Genomic DNA, 25,126 nt, shown 5'->3' on the forward strand with positions numbered 1-25,126 from the left:
CTACTGTTTTCTCAGTGCTTTTTATTAGAGTATAATTTAACTGTCCCTACTCGGGTAAAGATTTAGTTTCGTTCACGTGTCTTTGAATAAAGTCTATGGGCATTTATGTCTCCATGTTTAAATTAAACATTTGAAGTACTTCTAGATATTTAAAATCAATATATATACCCCTTGGTTTTACTTAAAAAGACAAATATTTAAAAAGCATTAAAACTTGGCTTCAGGCTTCTTTCTTTGTGTTTCTGGTAAATGCTACAGCAGAGAAAAAAAAAAAGACCACTTAAAACAGGGAGAGGCAAAGAATCCTCCATTGTCTGATAAATCAACCAAACAAGAGTAATGAATTGAATTACAGGGAAGAATAAAATGCAAGGCAAGGCAAAGCAAACAGAAAGCTGACAGAAATGCTTTTAAAACCAGATCTTAGGAAAACAAAATTAACTTTCACTTAGTTCAGGAAGATAAATGAAGTGATTGCGTATGCTGACTCTTTGTTTGCAATAAGGTATTTCATATGGCAGGTTTAAAGTAATATAAAAGTTTCTCCATGTTATCCTGTGGTCCTTTCTTGCACAGCTAGTGCCATTGATGTTAATGAAACCCTTCAATGACAGTTGTAGTTTCTAGTTGTTACTGGAAAGGATTCAACAGTAGTTTCTTAACACTAAGTAATTACTTAGTTTGATGCTAACTGTTACATTGGAAAACCAGTGTTTAAACAGCTCGACGTTTTCTAGTCTTGTATTTAAGCTGGAATACGTTTGTACTTGAAAGTATCACTGTGGTCCAGATGGTTCTTTCAAAAAGATCTCACTGTTAATTATAGCAATGTACACCAATGTATTTCATCTTTCTGTGTGAATCTGCTGGCTCAGCAGAGGTTGAATGGGGAGTATACATAATGCTCAGCTGCATTTGGTAAAGTTGTCCCTGGCATAGGAATCTTTGACTAGGTAAACTGTTCAACAGTTCACCAGGAGACATTGCATAATTTTACTTTTCCACGTGTGCTACAGCTGACTCAGATACCCGTATCCCATGGGCTTCCTCAGCAGCCTTCCTAGTGAGGTAGGTAATGCTATCAGCTATAACTCCAGTGGGATGTTATTCCTGAGTTAAAAGAGTATTCTGTCAGAAATGTTCTCCGTGTGATTCCTACTCCTCCCTAACTTTGTCTCACGTAGGCCTAATCTAATTCCAAGAATAAAATTTTTGTTATCGCAATACTGCTTTTTAAAATCTCTGACTTTTTCCTCCTATAAGAGAATTATAAGGCAAAAAATATGTGGTTTGCATTTGGTTTACTTCCAAATGTGAAGAGCTAACAGTACATCAACAAATAATACGATTAGTAGAGCAGATAATGCACAACTTCTTAAATAATAAGCAATATATGAGTTGGACAAGTGGTAAAGTTTTAAAATTATATTTACAATAATGGCATCCTCAGGAGTATCTCCCCTGCAATCGAGACAGTGTTAAGGAGATTTTTGAATGTCACAGTTTACTGCCTTGCTTCATGTTTCCACAGACATGACAGAAAACCACTAATGATTGCCTTTCACTCACTTCCAAACCATCATACCTCTCAGGGTGGGTGGTTAAAGCTCTTGGTGTGAGAGACTTAGGAGAAAGTTTTTTCCAGTGATTAGCCCTAGGGAATGTAATTGGAATTGGTTCAAAGTTTGCCAGGAAATCAAATAACAGAATCCAAATTAGAATTACCTATTGTGGTTACAGAGCAAAGGCAGCACAGAGCATGGAAGAGTGATTTAGCTTAGCTGGTGGCCATTGATGTCTGCTTGAAGGCAGAGAGTGGCTGTACCATACTACTTTAAACTGCTTCTAACATTCTGTCTGGTTAACTCACATGTTATGAGATATTAATATTCACATAGTGTATGATGTTCACAAGCCCTCACTATGACGTGATTCATACTGTAGAATTTCTTCAGTAATTGTGAAAATGTAAGTGAATGCAAATTTGAGTTTGGTTTCATTTGAACTTACGTTAAAAGATCAAATAGAAATATAAGTACAGTCCAAAGATGGATAGACCTGCAATCAGACTTCAGACACATTCAGTATCAAGTTGGGAAGCTATTTATCAGACCTAACTCACTTCAAGGCTGTGAAAAAAATTAACTGTCCAGCTAATAAACTAATTCCTAGCTGACTTTTAACTTCTCAGGAGAAAATATGTTTTCAAAAATGGCATCCCCAGACTATTTGTAAAACTTTGTCTTACATCCTTAGGCAATCATACCTGGAGCAATCCTTCCATTCCTATTGTGAGTAAAAATTTCCTGAGCTATTGAGCTTATCGAGATACCTTTCATCCGCTGGGGGTTAATAACTGCCTGTAAGTACTTTCTCAGCACACCTAAGTTCCTGGTGTGGCATACCATGATGCACACACCATGAATGGCCAGTTTAGGAACTTTGGGAGCATTTTGCATGCATTGTATGTGCAAACAACCCACCTGTCCATTTTTTTAGTTTGCATAAGGTATGAGAAAGCAGTAGCTGGTGCATGTCTGCATCTCTTCCCACAGGGGCTTTATGGTTAAGCTGGATGTGTACCTGGCCTTTGGAGCTGGGAAGAACTCTCAGGTTCCCAACCCTCAATATAGCCTCTACACCTACATTAAGGTCCAGATTTGTCAACGTTAAACAGAAGGCTTTTCAGTTGGTGTGCAATGGTAGCAAGCCTTGGACTTGTTTATATTTTTTTCATTAAATTCTATTTTTGAATTATTAGAAAGTCTGGCTATGAAGAAGTAATGTGGGAAACTTTTATTCAGGCTACAAGCAGCTATTATGAGACTTGGAGTTTACATGAGGCAAATTTCCTTGTAATAGAAAACCAGAATGAGATATTGTTGAACTCACTTTACATAGGATGTTTTGTGTGGGAAGGGCAGTGGGAGTAAAGGTAATTCAGAATAAAGATGATACCAGATTTAAATCTTTCAATACAAACATCCTTAAACCTTGAACCTTTAAATCTTAAACCTAAATGTGGACACAAATACTGTGGTTCAAGCCCACCTTTAAATTACCCACATTAAATTTTTAATCATTTTTTTGAAAGGATTATTGATGTATTATGCAAAGAATGTGTTCTGTAGAAAGAAAGTTTGTTTTAAATGGCATAATGTAAGAAACAAAATCTTTGCTATTTAAATAATACTGCTTATATTCCATATAAGAGCAGGAAACCATACATTTTGCCTTGTTAAGAACTGTTTATTGAATGAAGTTTAAATGTCAACTGAGGATCTTATTATTTATTTTAATCAAACTGCTTGAATAGGTGATCACTAAAAAGTTCTTTTTCTCAGAGGTGACATGAATACCATGAATTTCATAGACAAATATTTGACACTTTGTATTATTTTTTTTACACTACTGGATGAATCAATATACAGGCAGCTAAAGGAGCCAGAGGTGTTTTCATTTTAGTCTTTTAGGAAAGCTTAGCTAAAATGACTGAGATAGAACACTTCAGCAGTGTAGTTTTTACAGGGGAGCGTGCATTAGCCCATCAATATAGCATTTTACAATTAGTTAAAGGTACATTCTGTTTCCATCTCTATCCTAAGATTGCTTGGCTGTTTGCTTTTCATTTACTAATCTACCATAAGTTAAATAAAACACTTATTCCTTTATTATTTCTTGCCCTGTCATTAGCTTCAGGTTTCAAATGTTAACAAGAAATTCCATTACTCATAGAAGCATAGAATAGCTTGTAAACCAATACGTGAAAAAAATAAGTGTTATGATCAAGTAGTGATTAAGATCATATTTTGCTTCTCTGAAGTACACTGAAGCATGCCCTCCCAAACTGTTTTTCAATCTTGCTGTTATTACAGTATGACACTGTCATATGTAATAAAGTACTGAATGGATAGCTTTATAATAATCATGTCTTCAAAACTGAAGCAACTAGTATTAAATAACAGTGCTTCATTTATTCATGTTTTTTTTTTCTTCCCACAGTTAAGCCTTTCCTATGTATTTTTTTCAGGACATTTCCAGCAACTGAGTTTTGCTAGAAAAAGTGTTTTTAAAAACTGGTATATTTTATAACATTTTTTCCGTTGAGAAAGATGACCTGATAAACAGAGGAATGAAGGCCTGAGAGAGCAGAAGGCACTTCATAATGTTGCATCTCAAATAGTGGCTAATAACTCATGATGCGGAAATATGGGCAAATTGTACTGCACAGTAAGCATCACTTATTCTTATCCTTGTGCCAGAATGGTGGCTTGGAAACAGTGATTTATTGTAGTATTTCCACAGATGTAAAGGTGCATTATGGGTTACGGGAGCAACTTATTCCTATTTCTTACAGAATTCTTTGACTTGTACACTAATTCAGGCACTTAAGAGCTTATTTTTCTTTATGCAAGACATAAATTTCATCATTTACCATTTCACTGGTTACTATTTACCATTGCACAGCTTCATCATTTAATATGAGATAAGTAATTTTTGTCCTGGATGTTGTCCTGAATATTCTGTCGTGGTATGCTGTTCGATAATGTATATATACAGAGCTACCCAAACTCATACTGTAGCTTTACCCTAGAAACAGTCAAGCTAGCTGAAATATGCTTCATGTGCCCTGAGCTGATTCTGCCCTGTGCTGTGATATTAAATATAAAATCTTTACCCAATCTGGTTAAACTTTGCTATAGCCCATTTTTATAGCAGTAACGCTGCAAGACACACAGTCCAGGAAGGGTAATTTTACCATATTTCCTTCTTCCTTTTAATCTAAGACAATCAAGGATATGCTCAAGTCCATCTTTCAACTGTAGTTTATATGGTCATTAATGTCTTGATCCTGTTGGGTACTAAATGTTCTGGCCTGATCCATTAGCTGCTCTTAACTACTGAAGTCAACACAACTGTTCCTATGTTTAAGTGCTCTATTGAATCAGGGCCAGAGTACTCAGAAACTTGTAAGATCAACACTCTCCCTGTTAAGAGAAGAGAAGCATTCACAGGCCCCTCATAAGTAATCACTGCAGTTCTCTCTACAAAGCATCATCTTTAGCAATGTATAATAGGCTTAGGTACAGGCAGAATAAGTTCTTTCAGTAATTTTCTTACTGAATAACTTCTTAGAAATTGCATTTTTGTTATGACATTATAATTGAAAGAAGGTTGAAGATAGCAGGTTTTTGTACAGCCAGTTATCTTCCAAACTTCGATAACAACTGCTTTCTTTTACCGGATCTAAAGGAGAAATATATTAAACATTGCTTGAAGAACATCAGTAGCAAGATAGCTTTGTGAAGATACTCATTTGGAATTAAAGGTTCTATTTGGGTGGAACATAAGAGGGAGAGAGTCAAAACAAACACATTTTCAGCATGATTTAGAGCATCCCCAGATCAAGACATTTCTAGTCAAGGTATTTGAGATTTTTGTTCAACAAAGTTAGAAGCAAGAGCTAAGCATTTGTGGAATTTTAAGAACATGCTCATGTGATGTCTGAATGTTTTCCTAAGTGTAGGAACTCATTATGTACTACAGAAAATTTACATTAAAAACCATAGAAGAAATAATTAATGTTACCTATTAATTTCTGTGGGAGGATTAGATGTATTTAACTGTCTGAAATGCTGTCTCATTTAGGCAGCTAACAATCATGTACGTTTTGGTAACTTTAAGTGATTTCTTTATGTGATTATTTTAAGATTTTTTTATGGCTTTTTTTTGTTGTTGCTGTGTTTTTAAAAGAAGTTTGACAACAAAAGTAATTATTTGATTAAGCTGCCTGCTATAACAGGCCCTTAAGGAGTTCTTAAGCGGCTGTTCTATTGACTAAACTCACAAGCTTAGAGTTGCTCAAATGACTGTTAGCACTTAGTATATCCTGCAAGTCCCACATTTTTGCTCTGGGAAAGATGAGTTATTGAAGTCTATCCTTAGTACATCAGTCTTTTTGATGTCAAAAGGTATGTTTTCTAACCATGATAGCAAGAGAGTTAAAAAAAACTTGCTGAAGTCTTTGAATTGGAAGTACAGAATCTAGAAAACTGCCAAATATTAAGAGGAAGATTGATAATATACAAAAATTCTTAATAATGTGATACATGAAATATCAGAGAATTGAAATGAAGGACTTGGGCAATTTCTTTGCTATGTGATATTCTTATTCTAGAAGGGATGACAGAGCTTTTTAATTAAACAGCCAGAAAGAAATTCCAGTAGATGCTGGATATTCTGTAAATATTAACTGCTCAAATTATTTTTCAGAAGATACAGCTGTGTGTTACAGTGTATTAACTTCAGCTGGACTTAATGCAGAACCATTAGCTATGGTGATAGTGGCTGACATTCAACTAGGTTGCAGCTTGAACTGTTTGTATGATGCATGTTGCTGAGTTTGTAATGGACAGCTGAAAAGAAAAATCTTAATAAAATTACAGTAGTAATCTCAGTGGAAAGAGAAAGGGAGAATAGGATAAGCTTTTGTTTTGCTTGTGTACACAAAAAAAAATTAGCTGCATAAGAACTAAACTCTAAAGCCATGAGCCGTATAAGCAGTTTCATGAAACAAATACATATTTTCATCTTATTTTTTTGAAGTATCTAATGTGACCTTTTAGATCATTCCATACATCTTGTCTCCCGCTTTTGAAAAAATTAAAGATAATTTCTAAAGCAATCTCATTATGTAATATGCATACTTCAAGCATGCATATACACTTTGAGTTTTTCATGCCTCTAGCTCTATTTAATCAAAAAACATCCCACTTTTCCACATTTCTCACATTTTCAAGAAAGTCTCAAATAGGAGACTTATTATATTTCATTTTTTCAACCTAAATTACTTAAGATGAGAACTGAAGAAGTTTTAATATTGAAAATAAAAATGTAGCAATGTGTCTTGATGAAGAGTTTTGGATGAACTTAGTGGTTGCTGTCATGATGCATTCCATTTCATAGCTGCTGTTGTACATATATATGTGCATGCAAAAATTAAATATTAAAGAAAATCTTGACTTTCAATATAGACTGTTATCAGAATACCAGATGTGAGCACTATCAAATATAAGGTTCTTTTCTTCATTTTGTTTAAAGAAAAGAATACAAAATTATGGCTGTTTGTTAAAAACTTTCATCCTACATTTACAGTCCAAGCTGATAGGACAAGGAAGAGAGAAATGAAAATTTTTTTTGAGTTAGTCCTGATTTTCTTGCTTGAATAGAGATGTTATCAGGCAACACAGCTGTTCATGAGTAGGTGACTAAGGGTTTGCTAATGCAAGAGAGGAGAAATAGGAAGGAAGACAAGAACTGCAAGAGGGCAGAGTCTTCTGAAAAGCTTATGTGAGCAATGGAGGTGGAGCTGTAGTAGAATCCAAACAGATTTCTATTCTGCCTGGAGCTACGAATACCAGATATTTTGGGTGCATTTCTGGAAAGTGGTGTAGTAAGCTTCTGGATGGCTGCTGAGATGTTGTAAGCTCTTGATTCTTGGGATTTTGTAGCTTTTCAAAGAGCAGAACAACTTACATGCAGACAGTTTAAAATAGTAAGTTCTGATTATCAGAGAATATTCTATCAATAATAGATTCATTGTGGGCATATGGCACAGGCTGTACATTTTTAACATAGTATAAGTAATATAGCAGCACATTGCTTTCAGGTCCCAGGAGAGGGGCACAAACAGGTGATAGGCAATAACCTATCACCTAAGAGAGCAGAAACAGATTAACTCAAATGAAACCTGCTTCCAAATGTACTGTGAATTTGCCTCTTCATTGACGAGGCATATCAAATGGGAAAGCCCATCAACCAGGAGGCAAGTGAAAGTATATCCAATCGTTTATTTTCAAATGGAAAGGAACAATCAGAAAGCGGCAAGTTACTTCTTTAGGTATTTGTTTTTGAAAGAGAGTTGAGCTTCCAAAGAAATCATGTAAATAATTAGCATACATGTTGTAGTGAATGCAGCAGCTAAAAAAAATCAACCTTAAGGGGGCTTCTCATCGGTCTTTTTACCAGAGTACCATCTAAGTTAGTTTCGGACACTGCTTGTTTTCTCTTTAATTTATAATCCTTCACTTCTGCATCCTACTTTCTCGTAGCAGTCTAATGCCAGAACAGCCCTAAGGGCGGCAAAGATATTTATTTTCACTCCTGAAATACACAGTCAGGCATTTGGTATTAGTGGCTATGTCACACCAAGTTAATTAATAGTAACAAACATAATTTTGCATCTCCTGTATAAAGACAAAGGAGAAATAAGTCCAGAAAAATGACAGGACATACTGTCAGTATCTGGTGAGGTTTTTCTTCTTTTGTCTGATTCTTAATTGCCCTTTGTTTCACTTTATTTTATTTTGCAATCGGAGTAAAGTTTATTTTGCAAGTACGGAGAAAAGCAACTATAAAATGTGATGCCTACCTTTACAATTATTTGTAGGGTTCTCAAAAAAATGAAGATCTGGAAATTGCTTGAAAGTTTATACTATTGATACTTCTGTAAGTTTTGTCATTGATTTAAATGGGAACAAATTTTCTTATTACTCCTAGGGGTCAAGTCTAGAATTGTATTTGAGCAGATACTGAACAGGTATTATGATACATTCTGCAACAGAAGATCTCAGAGGCTTGCAGACATTTTCACATGCCTCCAGGCACAGATTTCTCAAGTATTACCAGGCAGCAGTGTTGCAATGCTCTGAAAATATAAACAGTCTCAGGCAATTGGCACAGGGTCATTCCCATCATATGCAGGATGTTTAGAAGAAACAGCATTGAGATTTTTTTTTATGTTCACATCAGTAGATGCTTACATTTCTGAAAATGCCAATTCTCTATTTTAAAAGTTATCCCTCTTAGCTGATGTATAGCTTAAATTATATGAGTGTATAATAGTTCATTTTTATTAATGAGTACTTATGAATGCATGAGGAACAACTAGCTCTAGAATACTTAAAGCTCGATTTATATCCAAAAAAGCTAGAGAAGGTTGCAATTGTGAAGGCGTAATTATAATATGTTTTTTCCTCTTTTATTTTTTGACCCATTTAGATATCAACATGAATCAATTCCAAGTCCACTCATTACTGGAATCCTGTGCACATAATGACACCAAGGGACTTGGGAAAGTAACTGAGCTGACTTATGTAAGTCTTCATTCAGACTTCTACTTGACTCTGAATAGCTTCTAAGCAGCAAGAGAAAGGATGGTTTTGCAACAAAACACAGTTTGGTTTATACTGTTTCTTACATAAGAAGAAATGGTTCATCTGGAGTGGTTTTTGTGTTTGTTTGTTTGTTTTAATCTGAACTAGGCTAAATATTTTTTTTTGTTGGTGCCATTCAGAAGACAAGAGCAGGCAAACAAATTGAATATATATTTCTACAGCAGATAGAACACAGCTTGTTTTATAATAAGAACTGTAGATGTCTAGCAAAGTACAAATACAAAAAAGGGTAGTTATAGTGATTATAAACTAGCATGGTTTTTTTAGACATAAATATAGTTTTCACAACTGAGAAGAATCATAGAATTATAAAAAAGTTGAAAAAATACTACATATTAAATCTGGAAGTTGGACAAATATCTGATAAGGAGAAAAGCTCCATGTAAGTACATGTCAGGACAAATACATATTGCAGGGGTGTTCTTCATACTGAAATAAAACATAATTCATCTTTTCTTTTTACCTTGACCTGTACTATCAGAACATTTCAGTACAGTTAATGTCATATAAAGCTAGAATAAATAAAAAGAAATAATGTCTCGTGCAAGAGGCAGTTAGCTTGTAAGGTCTACTACCTCATGGAGTCAGCAAAGCAAATGTTAGAGATGGATTAAAAAAATGATTGTGGCATAATGCTGTGATTAGTCTTAATATTTCAAGTTATGCACATTGAATTTAGGAGAAAGTTTGTATTTAATGAGTTTATTTCCACTAGAGATCAGGAAAGATTACTTGTACATCTGGCAAAGTGCATTGTGGGAGTAGTTAATTTATTTCTTTTCTGTCGTTTTACACCTACTTGTACAATTACTTTGTGCAACTATGTAGGCTCACTCTTATTACAAGTAATCAGAAGACGTCTGCTGCTACGAAGGGTTTGATAATCAATGTGATAATTCAAAGCAGATAAAGACCTTAAGTTTCTGATGTTGAGCATTTAGGCTCTCGTCCAGGGTCCATGGACTCTGAAGTTAGACAATTTGCTATTTTTAGAGTGCATTTTGAGATGTGGATGATTACGAAGCCTCAGAAAGTCCAGTCAAACCCCCAGTTGACAAGCAAGTATTCGCTTTAAGGAGTGAATGGGAAACAGTGGCCACTGGGGATAACCTGAAATCTTGCCTAAACGCACCAGCATCTTTAGCAAATATCAATTTACAGTCATTTATAAAAGAATGTAACATGGTTTTTTTTGTTTGTTTTCTTGCAAAAAAATAGAACCAACTCAGTTACAATTATGAGTCAAACCTGCTAGAGTAGTAGATGGGAGACAGGGAATGAAATCCATTCTCAGCCCAATCTATGTCTCATTGAAAATGTCCTTCCAAGTGAAGTTTTAGCTAATGTAGTTTGGGATTAACTTCCAAGAAAAGTGGACGTTAAGCAGAAAAATACTGGAGATTAGTGATTCCAAAGAGAAAGAAAAATATAAAAGGCAGTCAAAGACTTGGGACATTAGCCAAGAAAGTGTTATTGGACATTTTCCCAGAAAACAAAACAACAACTTTTTTTCCTCATAACTTGATTTGTGCTTAAACTTTCAGATTTATTCTCAAACGTGCTTTACACAACATTAAGACGTTAGCAGGACACTTATACTTTGTGTAAAATTGTATTTTTCTATCTCTTTTTTTTTTTTTTTTAAAGAGAATTTTGCTGTGTAATTCAGCTGTGGAGTTTACCTTCCTGATAAGGAGACAGAAGTAGTTAACGTACGAAAGAGGAAAATAGTTGATTCACAATGCCATGCTGTACTTTGAATGCACTCTAAAAAAAGCTAAATGTAGATGAAGCCTGCCATTTACAGCAACTTATTTCATCTTTCTTCCTTTTATTTAATTCAATTAGTATTTACATCCTCATACTGCTACCTCATTGCCACCGTGTAGAAAACTGTTCTAAATTTTGTAAGTTAGATGCTTTCATATAGCATGGTGAAGGAGCTGTCTAGGAAGGGTGGACTTTTCTGAATGCCATGCTAATATATTTTGCTATTTTACTATTGAAAATAATCATAATGTAAGCAGTGTTTGCTTCGTTCTATGAGAAAAGGCATGTTGGAGTGTGTTCAATATATCAGTATTATATTGGAGAAACCTTTTCATCATCTGCCAAACTTGTTTTTCAATTTTTTTTTCCCTAGGGATCTGTTTGCATCATGTTCTCTTTTTGCTTTTCTTGTTCTAGGAGAACTACGTGATTCTCAAGGACTTGTCATTTTCATGCAAATATAAAGTAACTGTTTTACCTGCAAAATCTAAAAGTCGTTTTAAGGCTGAGAGTATTTTCTTTGTCACCCCACCTTGCTCTGCATTTAAAGAAAAAACCCATAAGCACATTAATTGTGCTGCTGAAGAAGGTAAGGCATGATCTGCAGAATTTGCCAAATATTTTCAAATGCACTTAAAATAATAACAAAAAAAAGTATTTAAAAGCAATTCTAAAATGGAATACAAAAGATTCAGAGCAACAACAAAAAAGATGACTAATGCTTACATGAAAAATCAACTAAAATACAGAGCAGCATAGATTTTGGTTACTATGTTGCTGCTGTGTTAATTAGGTTATAATTTTAGGGGACTGTTTATAAACATATGATGACATTTGCTATTACACAGTTTTGAGTTATGTAAGGAGGATCAGCTTCCCAGTTATATTCACTGTAATGATGAATGATAACAGTTATTTCAGTCCTGGCATGATCCATCTTTTGAATGTTCTACTACTCAGCTCCAAAACTGCTTTTTCAATTTGATTTAGTGTAGGTTAATGCTTCTCTAACATAGCAAATAGACACTCATACCTTTGACAGTTTTGTCACAATCCAAGGTATAGCTGAAAGGTTATGTGAGATCACAGAATGATGGAGAAATTGTTTAGAAGGGATCTCTGATGTCAACTGATCTAGCCACCTACTCAAAGCAGGTGAAGTCAGCTGTAGCTTTGTGTAGCCAAGTCTGGACACCCCTGTCTTCAGGAAGAATGTGTCCCTCTCACTTCAAGTTCCTACTGCCCCCAAGGGCAATTTCATGCTCTGTGGTTCACCTCGGAATCCTGCTGACAATGGTTACAATTTCCTGCCCACTTCTCTTGAAAAATTCCAACATTATAATTTTCTTCCTGGGCAACTGCAGCCCAGGCATAATTTTCACCTAGTCAGAGTGTACCTATTAGCTTGTACTACAGTTTTATAGCATGAGTTTTAGTTTTTGCCCACATAATGGAGCTCTGTGATATACTATGGGTTTTCTTTTGTTCTCAAAAATCAGCTCAGATATTTTGAAATACAGAGAACTGCTAGGATGGTTGCCAATCAATGAGGCATTTATAATTTTACATGGCATAGACTTTCCTGTTTGTCACCTCTGACTGACAGAATTTGATTTGAAGTTTGAACTTGACCCAGAATGCTGATGGAATATGTCAAAGATGGACTTTGGCTAACACTGAAAATGTGATGGCACAAAGGTGACAAGATCCTGGGTAACACCAAAAGGAGAGCTCTGTCTGACCTCAATTTGTGAAAGTAAATGAATATTATTGACCATTACTTCTCAAAGTTTAGCTTATCTTTTTGCTTTCCAAACTTATAGTGCCAGTTCTACCCAAAGTGTTGGCCAAACCCGAGAATCTATCTGCATCTTTCATTGTTCAGGAAGGTAACATCACCGGTCATTTTTCCTGGAAGATATCTAAGGCAGTCCTTCACCAGCCCATGACAGGGTTTCAAGTCACATGGGCAGAAGTAACCACAGAAAGCCGACAGAATAGCTTGCCCAACAGCATCATTTCACAGTCACAGATACTGCCAGCAGTAAGTTGCTCATTCATTTCCTTTTCTAGTGGCTTCATGTCTGTGTGCATATGTAGCATATTTTTAATTTTTAGTGGTAAAGAAAATGTTATGCATAGCATTTTCTTTCTCTGCAGGCAAGTTGGAGCAGGAGATGCTTTAATTTTGTGCTCCTTAGAAATACAAAGCACAGCTACACTTCTCGATTGCACATCAAACATTTTAATGTGCACAATTGTCAAATTAGAAACCATTATCTGAGAAATGCCTGAAGGGAGGAAAAGATCATCTGTATGGCAATAGATAGTTTCTATTTTCTTTTGATGATCAGGCTGTTCAACTTGGTTATTAGTATAGTTTTACTAATTATTTGGTGTCCAAGTCTACCAATTTGATGGATTTAAGTATTGTTTTTTCCTTTGAGTCATTCATTTCTCTAAGAAAAATAAAAATCACTTTCCCTTCTGCAAATGTTTGCTGTTGTTCAGCGAACAAATAATTTGAAAGAGAACTAGATTTCACTGTTTGTTGGAAGTATAAGAATAATTTGAATTCTTCCCCCTTTTAGCTTTAAGCTGGTCTTTGCTATTTCATTTCCTCCTCTGGCAGAAGCAAGTGAAGAGCACTTCTTTCAGACTGTATTGCCAGATCCACCAGAGTCAACAAAAGGTTTTAGGCATCTGGCCTTGATCCAAAGTCTCCTCACAGTGCTGGGAGTCTTTCCATGCACTCTAGGGACATGATGGATCAAGGCAATTGTGTCACGAGCAGAACTGGCTGAAAGTCTTTTCACAACATTTGTTTCATCAAAGAATGAATAAAATGTTGTGTTGGACACATCCTACATTCAACACATTTTCTACAAGTCCAAAACAAGATTCCCACAGTTTTGTCTTAATTCCTTGAAGGCTGCCCTAAGGCTATGGCTATTGTATTTCAAAGCCAGTTTTCAGGCAGAGTAACAAAGAGTAACAAAGTTGACCGCAGATGCTCCAAAACTGTGTGTCAAGCTACTATGCACTGTGCAGTTTTCTTCCACAGTCGTACAGTCTTAATGAGATCCACATCAGTTCATTCAAAGCTCAGTCTACAGCCTGAAGCAGAGGCACAAAGAAGATATATCCTTGGTCTCTTCAGCAGGAAATGTTGCAGGATTACCTTGAAGAGGTTACTCCATCACAGACCTTAGAATGCAGACCACAACCTTAGTAAAGTTACAAACCATAGAATGTTATTCTTTAAGTTTTCATCTTTTGTTTTGCATATGGTTTATTCATTATTACTATTTCATTTTTAAGCATTTGTTTCAGTTATGTCTGGGATATATATTATGTTTTATTTAAAACAGTCATTTACATTGTGCTTTAATTGCTTATCTTTGTTTTTCTCTGATTTTATTACTGTAGAGTCTGGAGATTTCTTATGTTTAATTATTTATCACCATATGTATCTATCTATTCATGGCACCTGGTTAACTTGCACAAAATACTTGCTTCAGTTGAAATAGTATCTCCTCTCTCAGAAACCACTGCAGTGTATTTCAGGGTATTTCATGGTGAGAATCATTCACTCATTCTTGTTGGTCATCTCTAATTGTTAAAAGTTTAATTGCATATCTAGGGCTGAAATGCACTTGTTCAAGGAGCACCTGAAAGAGCAGAGTGAATGTATGAATGTGATGTAGGCATTTATCTCTCTTTTCTTCTTGTTGAGTATTTTAATGTTGTGGAACCACTTCAGCAAGGTTTTTTAAGGGTAGCCACATCTAATGATATACACTAATTTGGCATAAAGCTACACTTTTATCCCTGCCTTTTCTCTCCTTTACCCTTTGATTTCTGATCTGCTAGGAATAGGAAATTATCAGTTTTCTCACAGCCCACTTTTGTCCCTCTGCTCTGTGCTTGAGATGAAGACTTTCAGAACAATTTGCCGTGTAAATTCTGTCTGACTGGATGAGCACGCTCTGTGTGCATTGCCCAGTGTCTCTGCCCCACTGTCCTGTCCTTGGAACCAGACTAAAGGGTGCTTCTTCGCTCCTTTTTAGCTTGAAATAAGGTGAATTGGGACTTCAATTCCTGAATGCCCTCCCATCCTTCGTCAGATGTATTCCCGTTTAGGAGCATTTATAAACTTAGTCCAAAAGTATTTAGCACAAGTGTGAGTGACCACAAGAGATACAGAGCAATGAAAAGTGAGGACGATTCAGATATTTCATATTCCAGAAATGGGAACAGAAAAGCTGATCTTCATGATATAACCTGATGCAAATTTACTGAAAACAGTACAGCCACGCCATTAGCTCCAGTGGGGGCCCTTCCCCTGAAAATCACCTTGATTTAATTTACCATTCGATAGAATTTACAGAAAAATGTAAAATAAAAACAAGTGTATCTAATGAACTTGTTTATTAAAAAGGATATGTAATCCACATACTAAATCCTTTTTACAGATTTCTAAGAAAATAATTTGTGAATACTTAGAGTGATAGAACCTTGATTTGTGTGAGCAGAGCAACTATGCCTTATTTTTAGATTCTAAGAGAATTAATGTAATTTATTTATTAGGATCATTATGTACTCACCGTGCCCAATCTCAGGCCATCAATGCTATACCGATTGGAAGTTCAAGTGTTGACAACTGGTGGGGAAGGACCAGCTACAATAAAATTGTTCCGAACACCTGATCTTCCTCCATTTTTACCTCACAGTAAGTAGAGTTTTGGCATGAGGTTATGTGTTAAAAAAACTCCTACATAAGTAAACAGGTTGCTGAAGTCATAGAATCTTTATTAGCTGAAATGGAAGTCCATAAACATAACATGCATGACATTGCGTTTTTTGCTGTTACTGTCTATCAGCATGGATGGAATCAAATATAACCTATCTCTAACTCATTTTCTGTGACCTTACATTTATCACTGCATTCTACCACAGCTCTTTGGTTTATGCCTATAGTACCTGGGATTCAGAGTTGATCTCTCCTACAAATACTACCTAGACATGGGATTTCATCAGTTAGGCTTTTTTGAAGGTCCACTATAGCTATAGCCTGATCATATTTCTAAAGCTGTACAAATTTCTTAATTTCTTAAATGGTTTCAAGCATTTTATTACTTTTGGAAAAGAACAACTCTGTTGTGAAGCCCACCAAATTTGCAGTCCGTAATTCATCTGTTTGAATCCTTTTGTCGTTTCTCAGTCCCACTAAAGATGTCTGGACTCAATATGCACATAATTGCCAGCACGGGCAATTCACTTATGAGCTGAAAGCTTGCAAGCTGAAGGGCTCAAGAAGTCGTAACAGTGAAATCTGATAAATGATTGTATTACATATTCAGGGTTTCATATGTGAATACTCTCCTTTTGTTTAGGGCCTCATCTGAAACAACATCATCCTCACCACTACAAGCCACCCCCAGAAAAGTATTAAACTGTTTAAGATGATTGTACAAATAACTGAGCGAGAAACTGAGCTCCCAAGTGGAGGCTAGGAAAAGGCACGTCTATAGGAGCAAAGGATCTGGTTTTCCAATGGAAGTTACCATGCTGTACAGTCTGTTTCCACTCCTGTGTAGTTTAGTCATGAAGAATTTTATTTGTACCAAGGCCAGGATGAAGCATACAACAAGTACCATTTCAGTACCACCATTTTTCAGCAAATTGAAGATTGCATTAAACTCAACACCTGGGAGAAAATCAAGTGTGTTGATTATAATTTTTGTATTTCTGTGTTTAAAGTAGATTGAAACAGTGAAGTGTATGCAGCTATTTCTCTTAGTGGTTTCAGTGTTAATATATGAGAGGTTTTCCTGTGATGTATGCATACTTTTGAACACTTGGAGGCCATGTTGTCATCAATATGTTTAAATGATGTATTTTACTTAAAGCTCTGCCTTTCAGCGGTTTAAACCCCAGTGTATTTTGCTCTTGAAGAAAATATCTATTTGTCTGAAATGGACATGTGAGTAAACTAGATACCAGAACCAGAGACTCTTAAATAATCAAGATTTAATAACTACAGAATCACTGCAGAAGAGAATGGTAATACATTTGCATAATCAACCATCTCTTCTGAAGTAATGTTTCAGCATGTAGATCTTATACCAATAGAGTTAACAGTTAAAATATATGCAATGTAGATATTCCATTCATTGTAAAGAACCAAATGGCAACACAATTGTTTTCAATTAATGATGATTAACACAATTAATTTATAGATTCTAGAATAATTATATTTAAAATTTTGGTTATTATCTTGAAATGAAACTCTAATTTTCTAGCTAAAACCTGAAGAGTTAACATTTTAAAAATGGAAATTCTAATTCATTTATTATTCAAGTAGTCGTAGAGCTACTTTTCGGCTCCTCTGTCTTTTGATGCACATATCTCTTTTCCCCATGGATCTTTTGAACAGAAGGATGGATGTATTGCCTCCATGCTATTCTGCTTTCAGAAAGAATTTTGTGACAATACTCTGGCATCTGGAAAGCATTGGCTTAGAGTTTATTTGAGTGCATTTTTCAAATTCAGGCAGAAAGCTGCCCTTTTTAACCATAAGGGAATTCATATTGCATTTATTGTGCAATATAAACTGTCTAGAATAATTTGCCATACAGAATGAAATCCTTTGATAGTAAACAGAAACTACATGGATTTGTTATCCACAAGGGTGGAAAGTATCTGCCAAGAAACATCTATACAAATACTCATATTTATCTTCTAATAGTCAAGAAGTTTAAAATGCTTCTGTATTCTTTGACACAGGTTCCACCTCTCCCTGAGTCTTCATATTAGGCTAGCATACTTCAAGAGTTCAATAGTGAAACTTGACAAGGTTGCCAAGTTTTTCTACCACTGCATGCCACAAACACTTTTACTCCATGTCTGTCTGAGGCACTCAGTGAGATGAGATCATAAATTAGTTGTAAATATATTTTCCTTCCCATGGTTACCAACTGTATTATAGAAAAGCAAATACAGAGAGAAGAAATACATAACCTGAAAAATGAGGATAACAATTTCATTTATTACAATAGAGCATTCAAAAAATAATCATATGTAGTTTGTCTATACTGAAATGTATAGCTTTTTGGTGCATATGGGGTAATACCACAGAGAGTGAAAGAAGCTGAATTAATTTCTGATCATTTTTTCATTCCAGTTTTTCTGTGTTTCTGTATTTGCTATTAAAGTACTCTTTTTTTCCCGTTCTCTTTCTATTTTGCCTGTTGTCTTTTTTAATATGCACTCAGTGACCAAGAACTTGTTCCAGACAATTTCTATTCCTATATGACTTAGGACTTTGACAGTTGTTTCAAAAATATTAAAGGCTGAGCTGCTTTTATTTCCTTCCTCTGCCACTCTGTCACCTCCTCGCTTCCAAAATACATTAACAAGTTAACAGATGAACTCTTCATCAGATCTGCAGGGTAATAGGTTTGTTATCAATTTTGAAAGGCCAGTGTCTCAGACTTTTTGAGGGGCAAGAATGTTTCATGTATACAGAACTGATCAAAGAATATACAATATGAATTGAACTGGTGTGTAGCATTGCTGTTACATTTAGGTTGCACCAGGACAAACTAAGGATAGAAAGGATCTCTGTGATGTTCACTGAGAACAGTTTTAAGTGGGATCAGGGCAAGTAATACTTTAGGCTTCTTTAAAAGTCTCTGTCCAAATCTTTCCATCAGAATCTATTCTGGTTATGCTGGAGTAATTCTGTAGTGATTTGATTAATGTTAATAAAATTATGTTGTATTCATAATGTCGTGGTAAAGCATAGTACATGGATGTCAGTCTTTATTACAATGATGCCATACCGGGCTTGGAGATAAAGTGGAAGTTAGCAACACTGAGTGATCATATCCTAAGTCTTAATTGCTGAGTGTAAGCCTTGTTCTTCTGAGAGGAATCAAAATTAGTTAGTGTATGCTCATGTCAGTTTCTTTGAAACATTCAACTTTTTTAAAAGTAGCAACATACTTTTAAAAGAATGTGGAGTCTGTTTCCCTCCAAAGTAGATTCTGGCCATCCAAAAAAAACCAAAAACAACAACAACAAAAAAAAGAAAAAAAAAACAGTTGATAAAGCAGAATTGTGTTGAGCAATATACAAGGTCCAATGAGAAGTAAATTTATTTTTTTCTTCTACAAATGAGTTTATCAACTCACCTTTTAAGTGATTCTCCAAATCAAAAATCAAAAATAATCAATCAAGGCTCATGCACAGATGTTAAATTCACAAATAAGAGTGCTTTCCTGATTATTCTTTGAATTTAGCAGTACTGATTTAAAGTTGCTAGTGCCTAATTCATAAAGCCTTGTTTGCTAAATTGTACAAGTTGTTGTCCTAATTTACTGGCTTAAATCACATTAAACATTTAATTCAGCATTAGACTCGTAATTCACTGCTTGATTCATTAGTCAAAGATTTATTTTCTCTAATGATGTTATATAATATAGAATTAATTTGGATATTGGGATGCTTTTAGATACTCTGCACCTTTTCACCAGTGTATTATTTTTTTATGTACAATTTCAATGGATTTGTCCATTGGCTTCTTGATGCATTTTGTTTATCTGTATTTCTGAAAGAATTATAATATGCCATTTTTGCTATCTGCTTTGTGAAATGGACTTTTTTTTTGTTCACCAGGGATTTTTGTATAAGACAATGGTGTGTTCTTGTTATATCTTTTTTTACAGTTTTTAGTTGTTCATAGAGGAGTGGAAATTCAAGTAAGGCGGAACTTGTGCTGTACTACGATGTGTAACATCTTGAATGTTCAATAAGAATTCAGCACATGGATAATAAATAAGAGGTCTGACTTCTGAAATATTTGGCATCTTCAACTTAGTGGCTTCAGAAAGAGCTGAGGTGTGGCAATGCTAACACTGACATTAATGTTTGGCACATTCACAAACAAAATCAAAGAAATAGTCTTTGCTAACATGAATGGGAATTTTACCATTTATATTAGCAGAAACATATGGAAACCTAAATACTGAGTAAATTTATTTGACAGTAATTTCAACTCCGTACTCCCTACTGCAATCATGTAGTTTCAGATAAGCAGGCCCTGATTCAGGGACATGCACAGAAAAAAAAAAACTTTGATATACACAGAAGTCAGTGGGTTGGAAGTATACTACACCATAGAAATTTTTATTTTTGTGTGTATATGTAAATGTAGTTGTGATATTATTTATTAATTCATTTTCTTATGCTATGTGCCAAGTATATTACTACCCTTTTGATCAGTACATGTGAACATCAATGACTAAAAATAATGTTATGCAAACTTGTGCATTGTAACCAGGAATATGATGCTAATAAGCTGTTGCATGTAGTTTTAAATAATTAAGAAAACCTTTTATTTAAAAAACTGTAAATGAATACCTGCAGATGTTTATGATTATATATGGTTTTGCATGCCAAAACTCATTGTTCAGTTGTGGGCATGAAATGTAACGACTGTATTACCTCTACTGAATATATTAGTAAGGTACAATTTACAAAGTTATTAACAGAGCTCTATATGTAAAATTTTTCCTTTTTACTTAATTATATTGTAGTAGAGGTAACAGAACTGCTTATCTGTTACCCAAATTGGCTGTAGAAATTACGTTCCTATAACAGTCATTTATAGTCAGTATTTATTTATGTATGTAATACAAAACAATTGGTCTTATGTGTCTGTCCCTTTATTTAGAGAAAGAAAATATGCTTCTTGTAAAAACAATTTGTAAAAAAAAAATGTAAATGTAAATAGAGTCTGATTTCTTTTATGCATTATTTTCATGTTTAGAGTTTGTACATACTGTTTAGGTAATAAACTGTCCTACACTGAAGTCTTGCTACATTGTCTCCTCCATACAGGACTTACACTTTTTTCTTTTTTGTATTTATTATGGAGATATAGTGTCATCTATTAAAAATCAGACTGCCATTGGTACATCTACATTTAATTGTACATAAAGTCACAATATTTTATCCTCCATTTGCTATTACATTTTGTTTTCTTTAGAAAGTTATGATTTAGCTATAATTTGAGCTTTTTATGTTGAAAAGTAATTCTTGAAATAAAAAACCAGACACAAGACACAATCAGACACCTACAGTTTCTCTGTTTTAATGGACTAGCTCACAGTGAATTTTTCTTCAACCTTTGTGATACTGTCTTAAAATAGTTAAAATGTTGCTAGACCTACATCAGTGGCCTGAGCCTGCAAGTCAAGATTTTCATAATTCAAAATCATGGTGAAATCTATGCATACTCCAGATATTCTATTTAATAGTACATTATCACTTGGTTTAAATTACATATTTTCGATAAATGAAAATGCATGTCTTACTACAACATTTAAGTGTTTCAACTTGTCACAGGTGCTCTGTGCTATCATTCTCAGATGAGATATTTTTGGTAAATATTGGGGTGTGTGCTTCTCATGTATCCCTGAATTACTTAACAAACATTTAGATTTTTTTAGCTTTAACATAAGATCAAAAATTTCCTGGTATTGTTTTCTCATTAGAACTTTTTAGGGTTTTTCTTGCTTGCTTTTTGCTTTACGTAAATGTATAATGTTTTGAAAACTCCTTATAATTTAATTTCCCTTCCTCTTGGAGTATTCCTATGACATCTGCCATTATGGCACAACCTGCTCTCCAACAGCAAACCTTCACAGGAGTTACATGTCACAGTACGTAGGTAAGTTGTGATGATAGGTAGATGAAGTGTTCTATATACTGTAATTCCAAATATCCACTTTTTATTTCCTTCCATAGCTTCACATATGTATTCTATTGAACACTTATTTAAAAGAGACAATGACTGCATGATATCAACCATATTAAATAAATCGAATTTTGTATATATTGGGCAGTAATGATCATTTGAGTTTGGAGTTTTGTGTCTTGTGTTACAGTGCAACTTTGCTATTTTGCATCTGAAACCAGAAGGCGCTCCATCATCCAGAAAGCCCATTTAGGGAAAAAGGTTATACAATGAAAGCTCTTTACAGTACCAAAATAAAAAAATAAATCCCCTGTACTTCTGTTTTCTTATTACAGGTGTTGTATTGTCGTCATCTGGATATATGCCAGCCTCCTTGAGGAAGGCCTTGAGCCAAAACACTGGCTGTTAGCCCACCAGCGACAATGCAGCACCTGTCAGGGTGAAAGAAAGCACTGGGGAGAACACTGAGAACATGGCTTTGAAATACAGCCAGTGCAGACTTGAAGGGGACATGGTCCAGCGGAAGGAAATAGCTCTGTCCTCCTTTGGATTGTGCATAACATCTTTTCTGCTTCTCCTGAAGGTGCTGGTTGGATTAGAGATTAATATTTAATAAACACCTTGCTGTAAGCATTTACTGAGAGTGCCGTGTGGCTCGTAAACTAAAGAATTTATGAATGCTTGCTCTACCCACTTCATCACCTGTGACGGCGATTAATTCATATTATTTAATAATAAGCTTCATTCAAGAGATCTCTTTCTTCTCAAAAGAAGATATGCTTGAGAATTATTGGATTGCCATTTTTTAAGAGAGTTGAGCAAACACGTTGAACACAAATATCCCTTTATATTTGTGTGCAAAGATATTTGTACCTCATATAGTCCTTGCTTGTCTTTTTCACAAGCTGTCCAGTAACATATTTGTAATAGGTTCAAATTTGTCAGTGTTTAACTCCAGATCTGATGGTTAGTATGATGAGTACTGATTAGCCAACACATTTTTCACTTTAATAATTTTATTATTGCCTGATTTAAATAGTTCAGACTGCATAACTATTACGAGATGTAGATTGATGAGCTGTAATTTCCACTCTGTCATTTCTACCTAAGTGAGAGGTGGAAGGGGTGATCACCAATCCTGCTCCCTCCCACCCCCCATTCCTCCCCACCCAAAAAAAGGAACAAAAAAACCATAAAATAATATTTGCTCCTTTGCAGACAATTTTAGTTTTATCAGTTATCTACAAGCATTCAAAACAATCTTTTAAATTTACTTTCTGAAATGTTCTGCAATGTTTGCTTGAAATATTTATATTTCAGGCTTTCAGAAAGCACGTCTGCACACCAGTATCAATTAGGCTGTAACTCATAGGACAGGAATATAAAAGAAAAAAAAAGAAAGCAAAGAAAAAGCACACCAAACGAACAGCAGTAAGCCAAAGCTTGTGGGTTGATGCTCATAGAACCCTCTGGGACAACTGTGCTTTTTGTTTGATGTTCATTGAATCATACTGAAGGCAATGAAATCCACATGCATTTTCCTTGCTTTGACTGCAATCCAGACATTTTTTCTAATATCACAAAGGATGCCATTTAACAACTAAAGGGCTCACGAGTGGCTGAGTTGCCAGGTGTACACAGTAGCTTAAAAGTATAATGATGCACCAGAGAATGACTCCTGTATTTTTCCACTTACCTGAGGACTGTATTAATTTCTCACATTTTTTATTTCAATATCTTTTGGGGGGAAGTGGAGGGGGATGTTACAAGGGATCACTGTTTATTGCTTTTGTTGTATGTTCATTTTGAGAACTTGTCTCACTTACTTATCTTGGACATAGAGGGTATATTTGTAGAATATTTCTCTGTTCATTGCTATGAAGATTGAGGTTTGTGATACCTTTTCAATAAATAAAATCATTAAAATAGTATATCTGATCATGTATTTAGAGATTTCAATAAAGCGTCTCTTGTCAACAAAATAATAGTGTTTTTAGATATAAAGTATATCTGTATCTCATTTAAATTCTTATCCACATAATATACTTCTGGAGAAACCATGTGTTAGGGAACATTAGTGTCTATTTAAATAACAGACAGGCTAGCTACGGGAAACTGTAGCTATCAAACAGAAGCTCATTCAACTGATAGGTATCAATAATGTTTGCAGTTTAATAAATGCTGCTATGACAATAAATTATTTTCACGTTAGTTAAATGCTTCACTTAGTCTGGACACAAACTGATTCCAATTAATCTGGAAAACAAGAGTTGTAGATGAATACCAGAGGCATAGAGAGAGATATAGGAGGAACAGCATGAACTTCTGTGCCTGGATAATATCAAAAAGTACAAAGCTGACACAGCTGAAGTTATGTTTTCTTCCCTGCCACTGACAGAGTGTACTCAATACCTTAATAAAAATATAAGATGATACCACATGTTCCTACTAGTGACCATGGAGGTGATTTTGTAAATTATGTAAGTAACTTTATAAAATACATGGAACTAATAACAAGAAAAATCATCTCTTTATTTCATTAAGTTTATTTTAAAATATATTATTTATTTAATGTCATTGTGAGTATCGCTCACCAACAAACATGCATGGAAAATGCAATTCAGTTGGGTGAACACTTCAGTTTGAGATTCTCTCACTTCCTTTTATTTCAACCTTTGACTGAAACAATATTCCTGTTTTTAAAAACCGTATGTACAGTTACTGGGAAGCAATTACGAGAATCATATAGTTAATGTTTTTGGTAGCTGTTCTCAGACTTTGTCTGGCGAATTTTTTCTCCTTTCTCAGCTAATCTCAAAATCTCCAGAACAATTTATTACATGCTATATCATTCACAGAAGACAAGTTGCTCAGGGCTTTGCCCTTTCATGTTTTGAATATCGCCAAAGAAGGAGATCCTCTCTTACTAATTATTTGTGAAGCAACAGTAAGACAAATAGTGACATCTTAACTTTCAAGGAAATGGTATGTGGAAAACCATATGGCATGAACAATTTTGTTTGAAAGAAAAAGAAAAGGAAAATATTCGTTTGAGAAACAAGAATACAGCTGCTTTTATTCTCAGTAGACTTGAGATGAAGCCCTGGGAAATTCAAAGGTTGCAGAAAATGAAACCAACAGCTTCTTGATCTATCTTTATGTTGGCAGACATTAGTTACTTCAGAAACCTTGAGAAGCAAAATTCATTAGCCAGATTTGTAGAGAATCCACACTGATTGCTTAGCTTGTGAAATTGATTGAATCAGGACTTAAGTGGTAATTTACCACATTAACATTAAATAAATTGCTATTGACAATGGCTGTGGTCCATTTGTTTTGCATCTTGCTATGCTGT

The 25,126-nt window shown here is 34.8% G+C and overlaps 1 protein-coding gene across 2 annotated transcripts in view; it reads left to right on the top strand.

Annotated features, from left to right (window-relative positions):
• Positions 1 to 22,834, top strand: part of ANOS1 (anosmin 1) — a 138,698-nt gene extending 115,864 nt beyond the window's left edge. The window contains exons 10-14 of one of the 2 annotated variants that reach the window (XM_021410864.1): positions 9,061 to 9,155; positions 11,424 to 11,595; positions 12,830 to 13,050; positions 15,597 to 15,738; positions 22,107 to 22,834. In XM_021410864.1, the coding sequence (XP_021266539.1) occupies positions 9,061 to 9,155; positions 11,424 to 11,595; positions 12,830 to 13,050; positions 15,597 to 15,738; positions 22,107 to 22,180 (704 nt within the window). In that variant the 3' untranslated portion in view covers positions 22,181 to 22,834. Of the gene's footprint in view, positions 1 to 9,060; positions 9,156 to 11,423; positions 11,596 to 12,829; positions 13,051 to 15,596; positions 15,739 to 16,402; positions 20,987 to 22,106 lie in introns of those variants that run through there. The other variant, XM_021410874.1, reaches the window with a different exon arrangement.

This window comes from Numida meleagris, chromosome 1, assembly GCF_002078875.1.
Source record: "Numida meleagris isolate 19003 breed g44 Domestic line chromosome 1, NumMel1.0, whole genome shotgun sequence".
Classification (NCBI taxonomy): Eukaryota; Metazoa; Chordata; class Aves; order Galliformes; family Numididae; genus Numida; species Numida meleagris.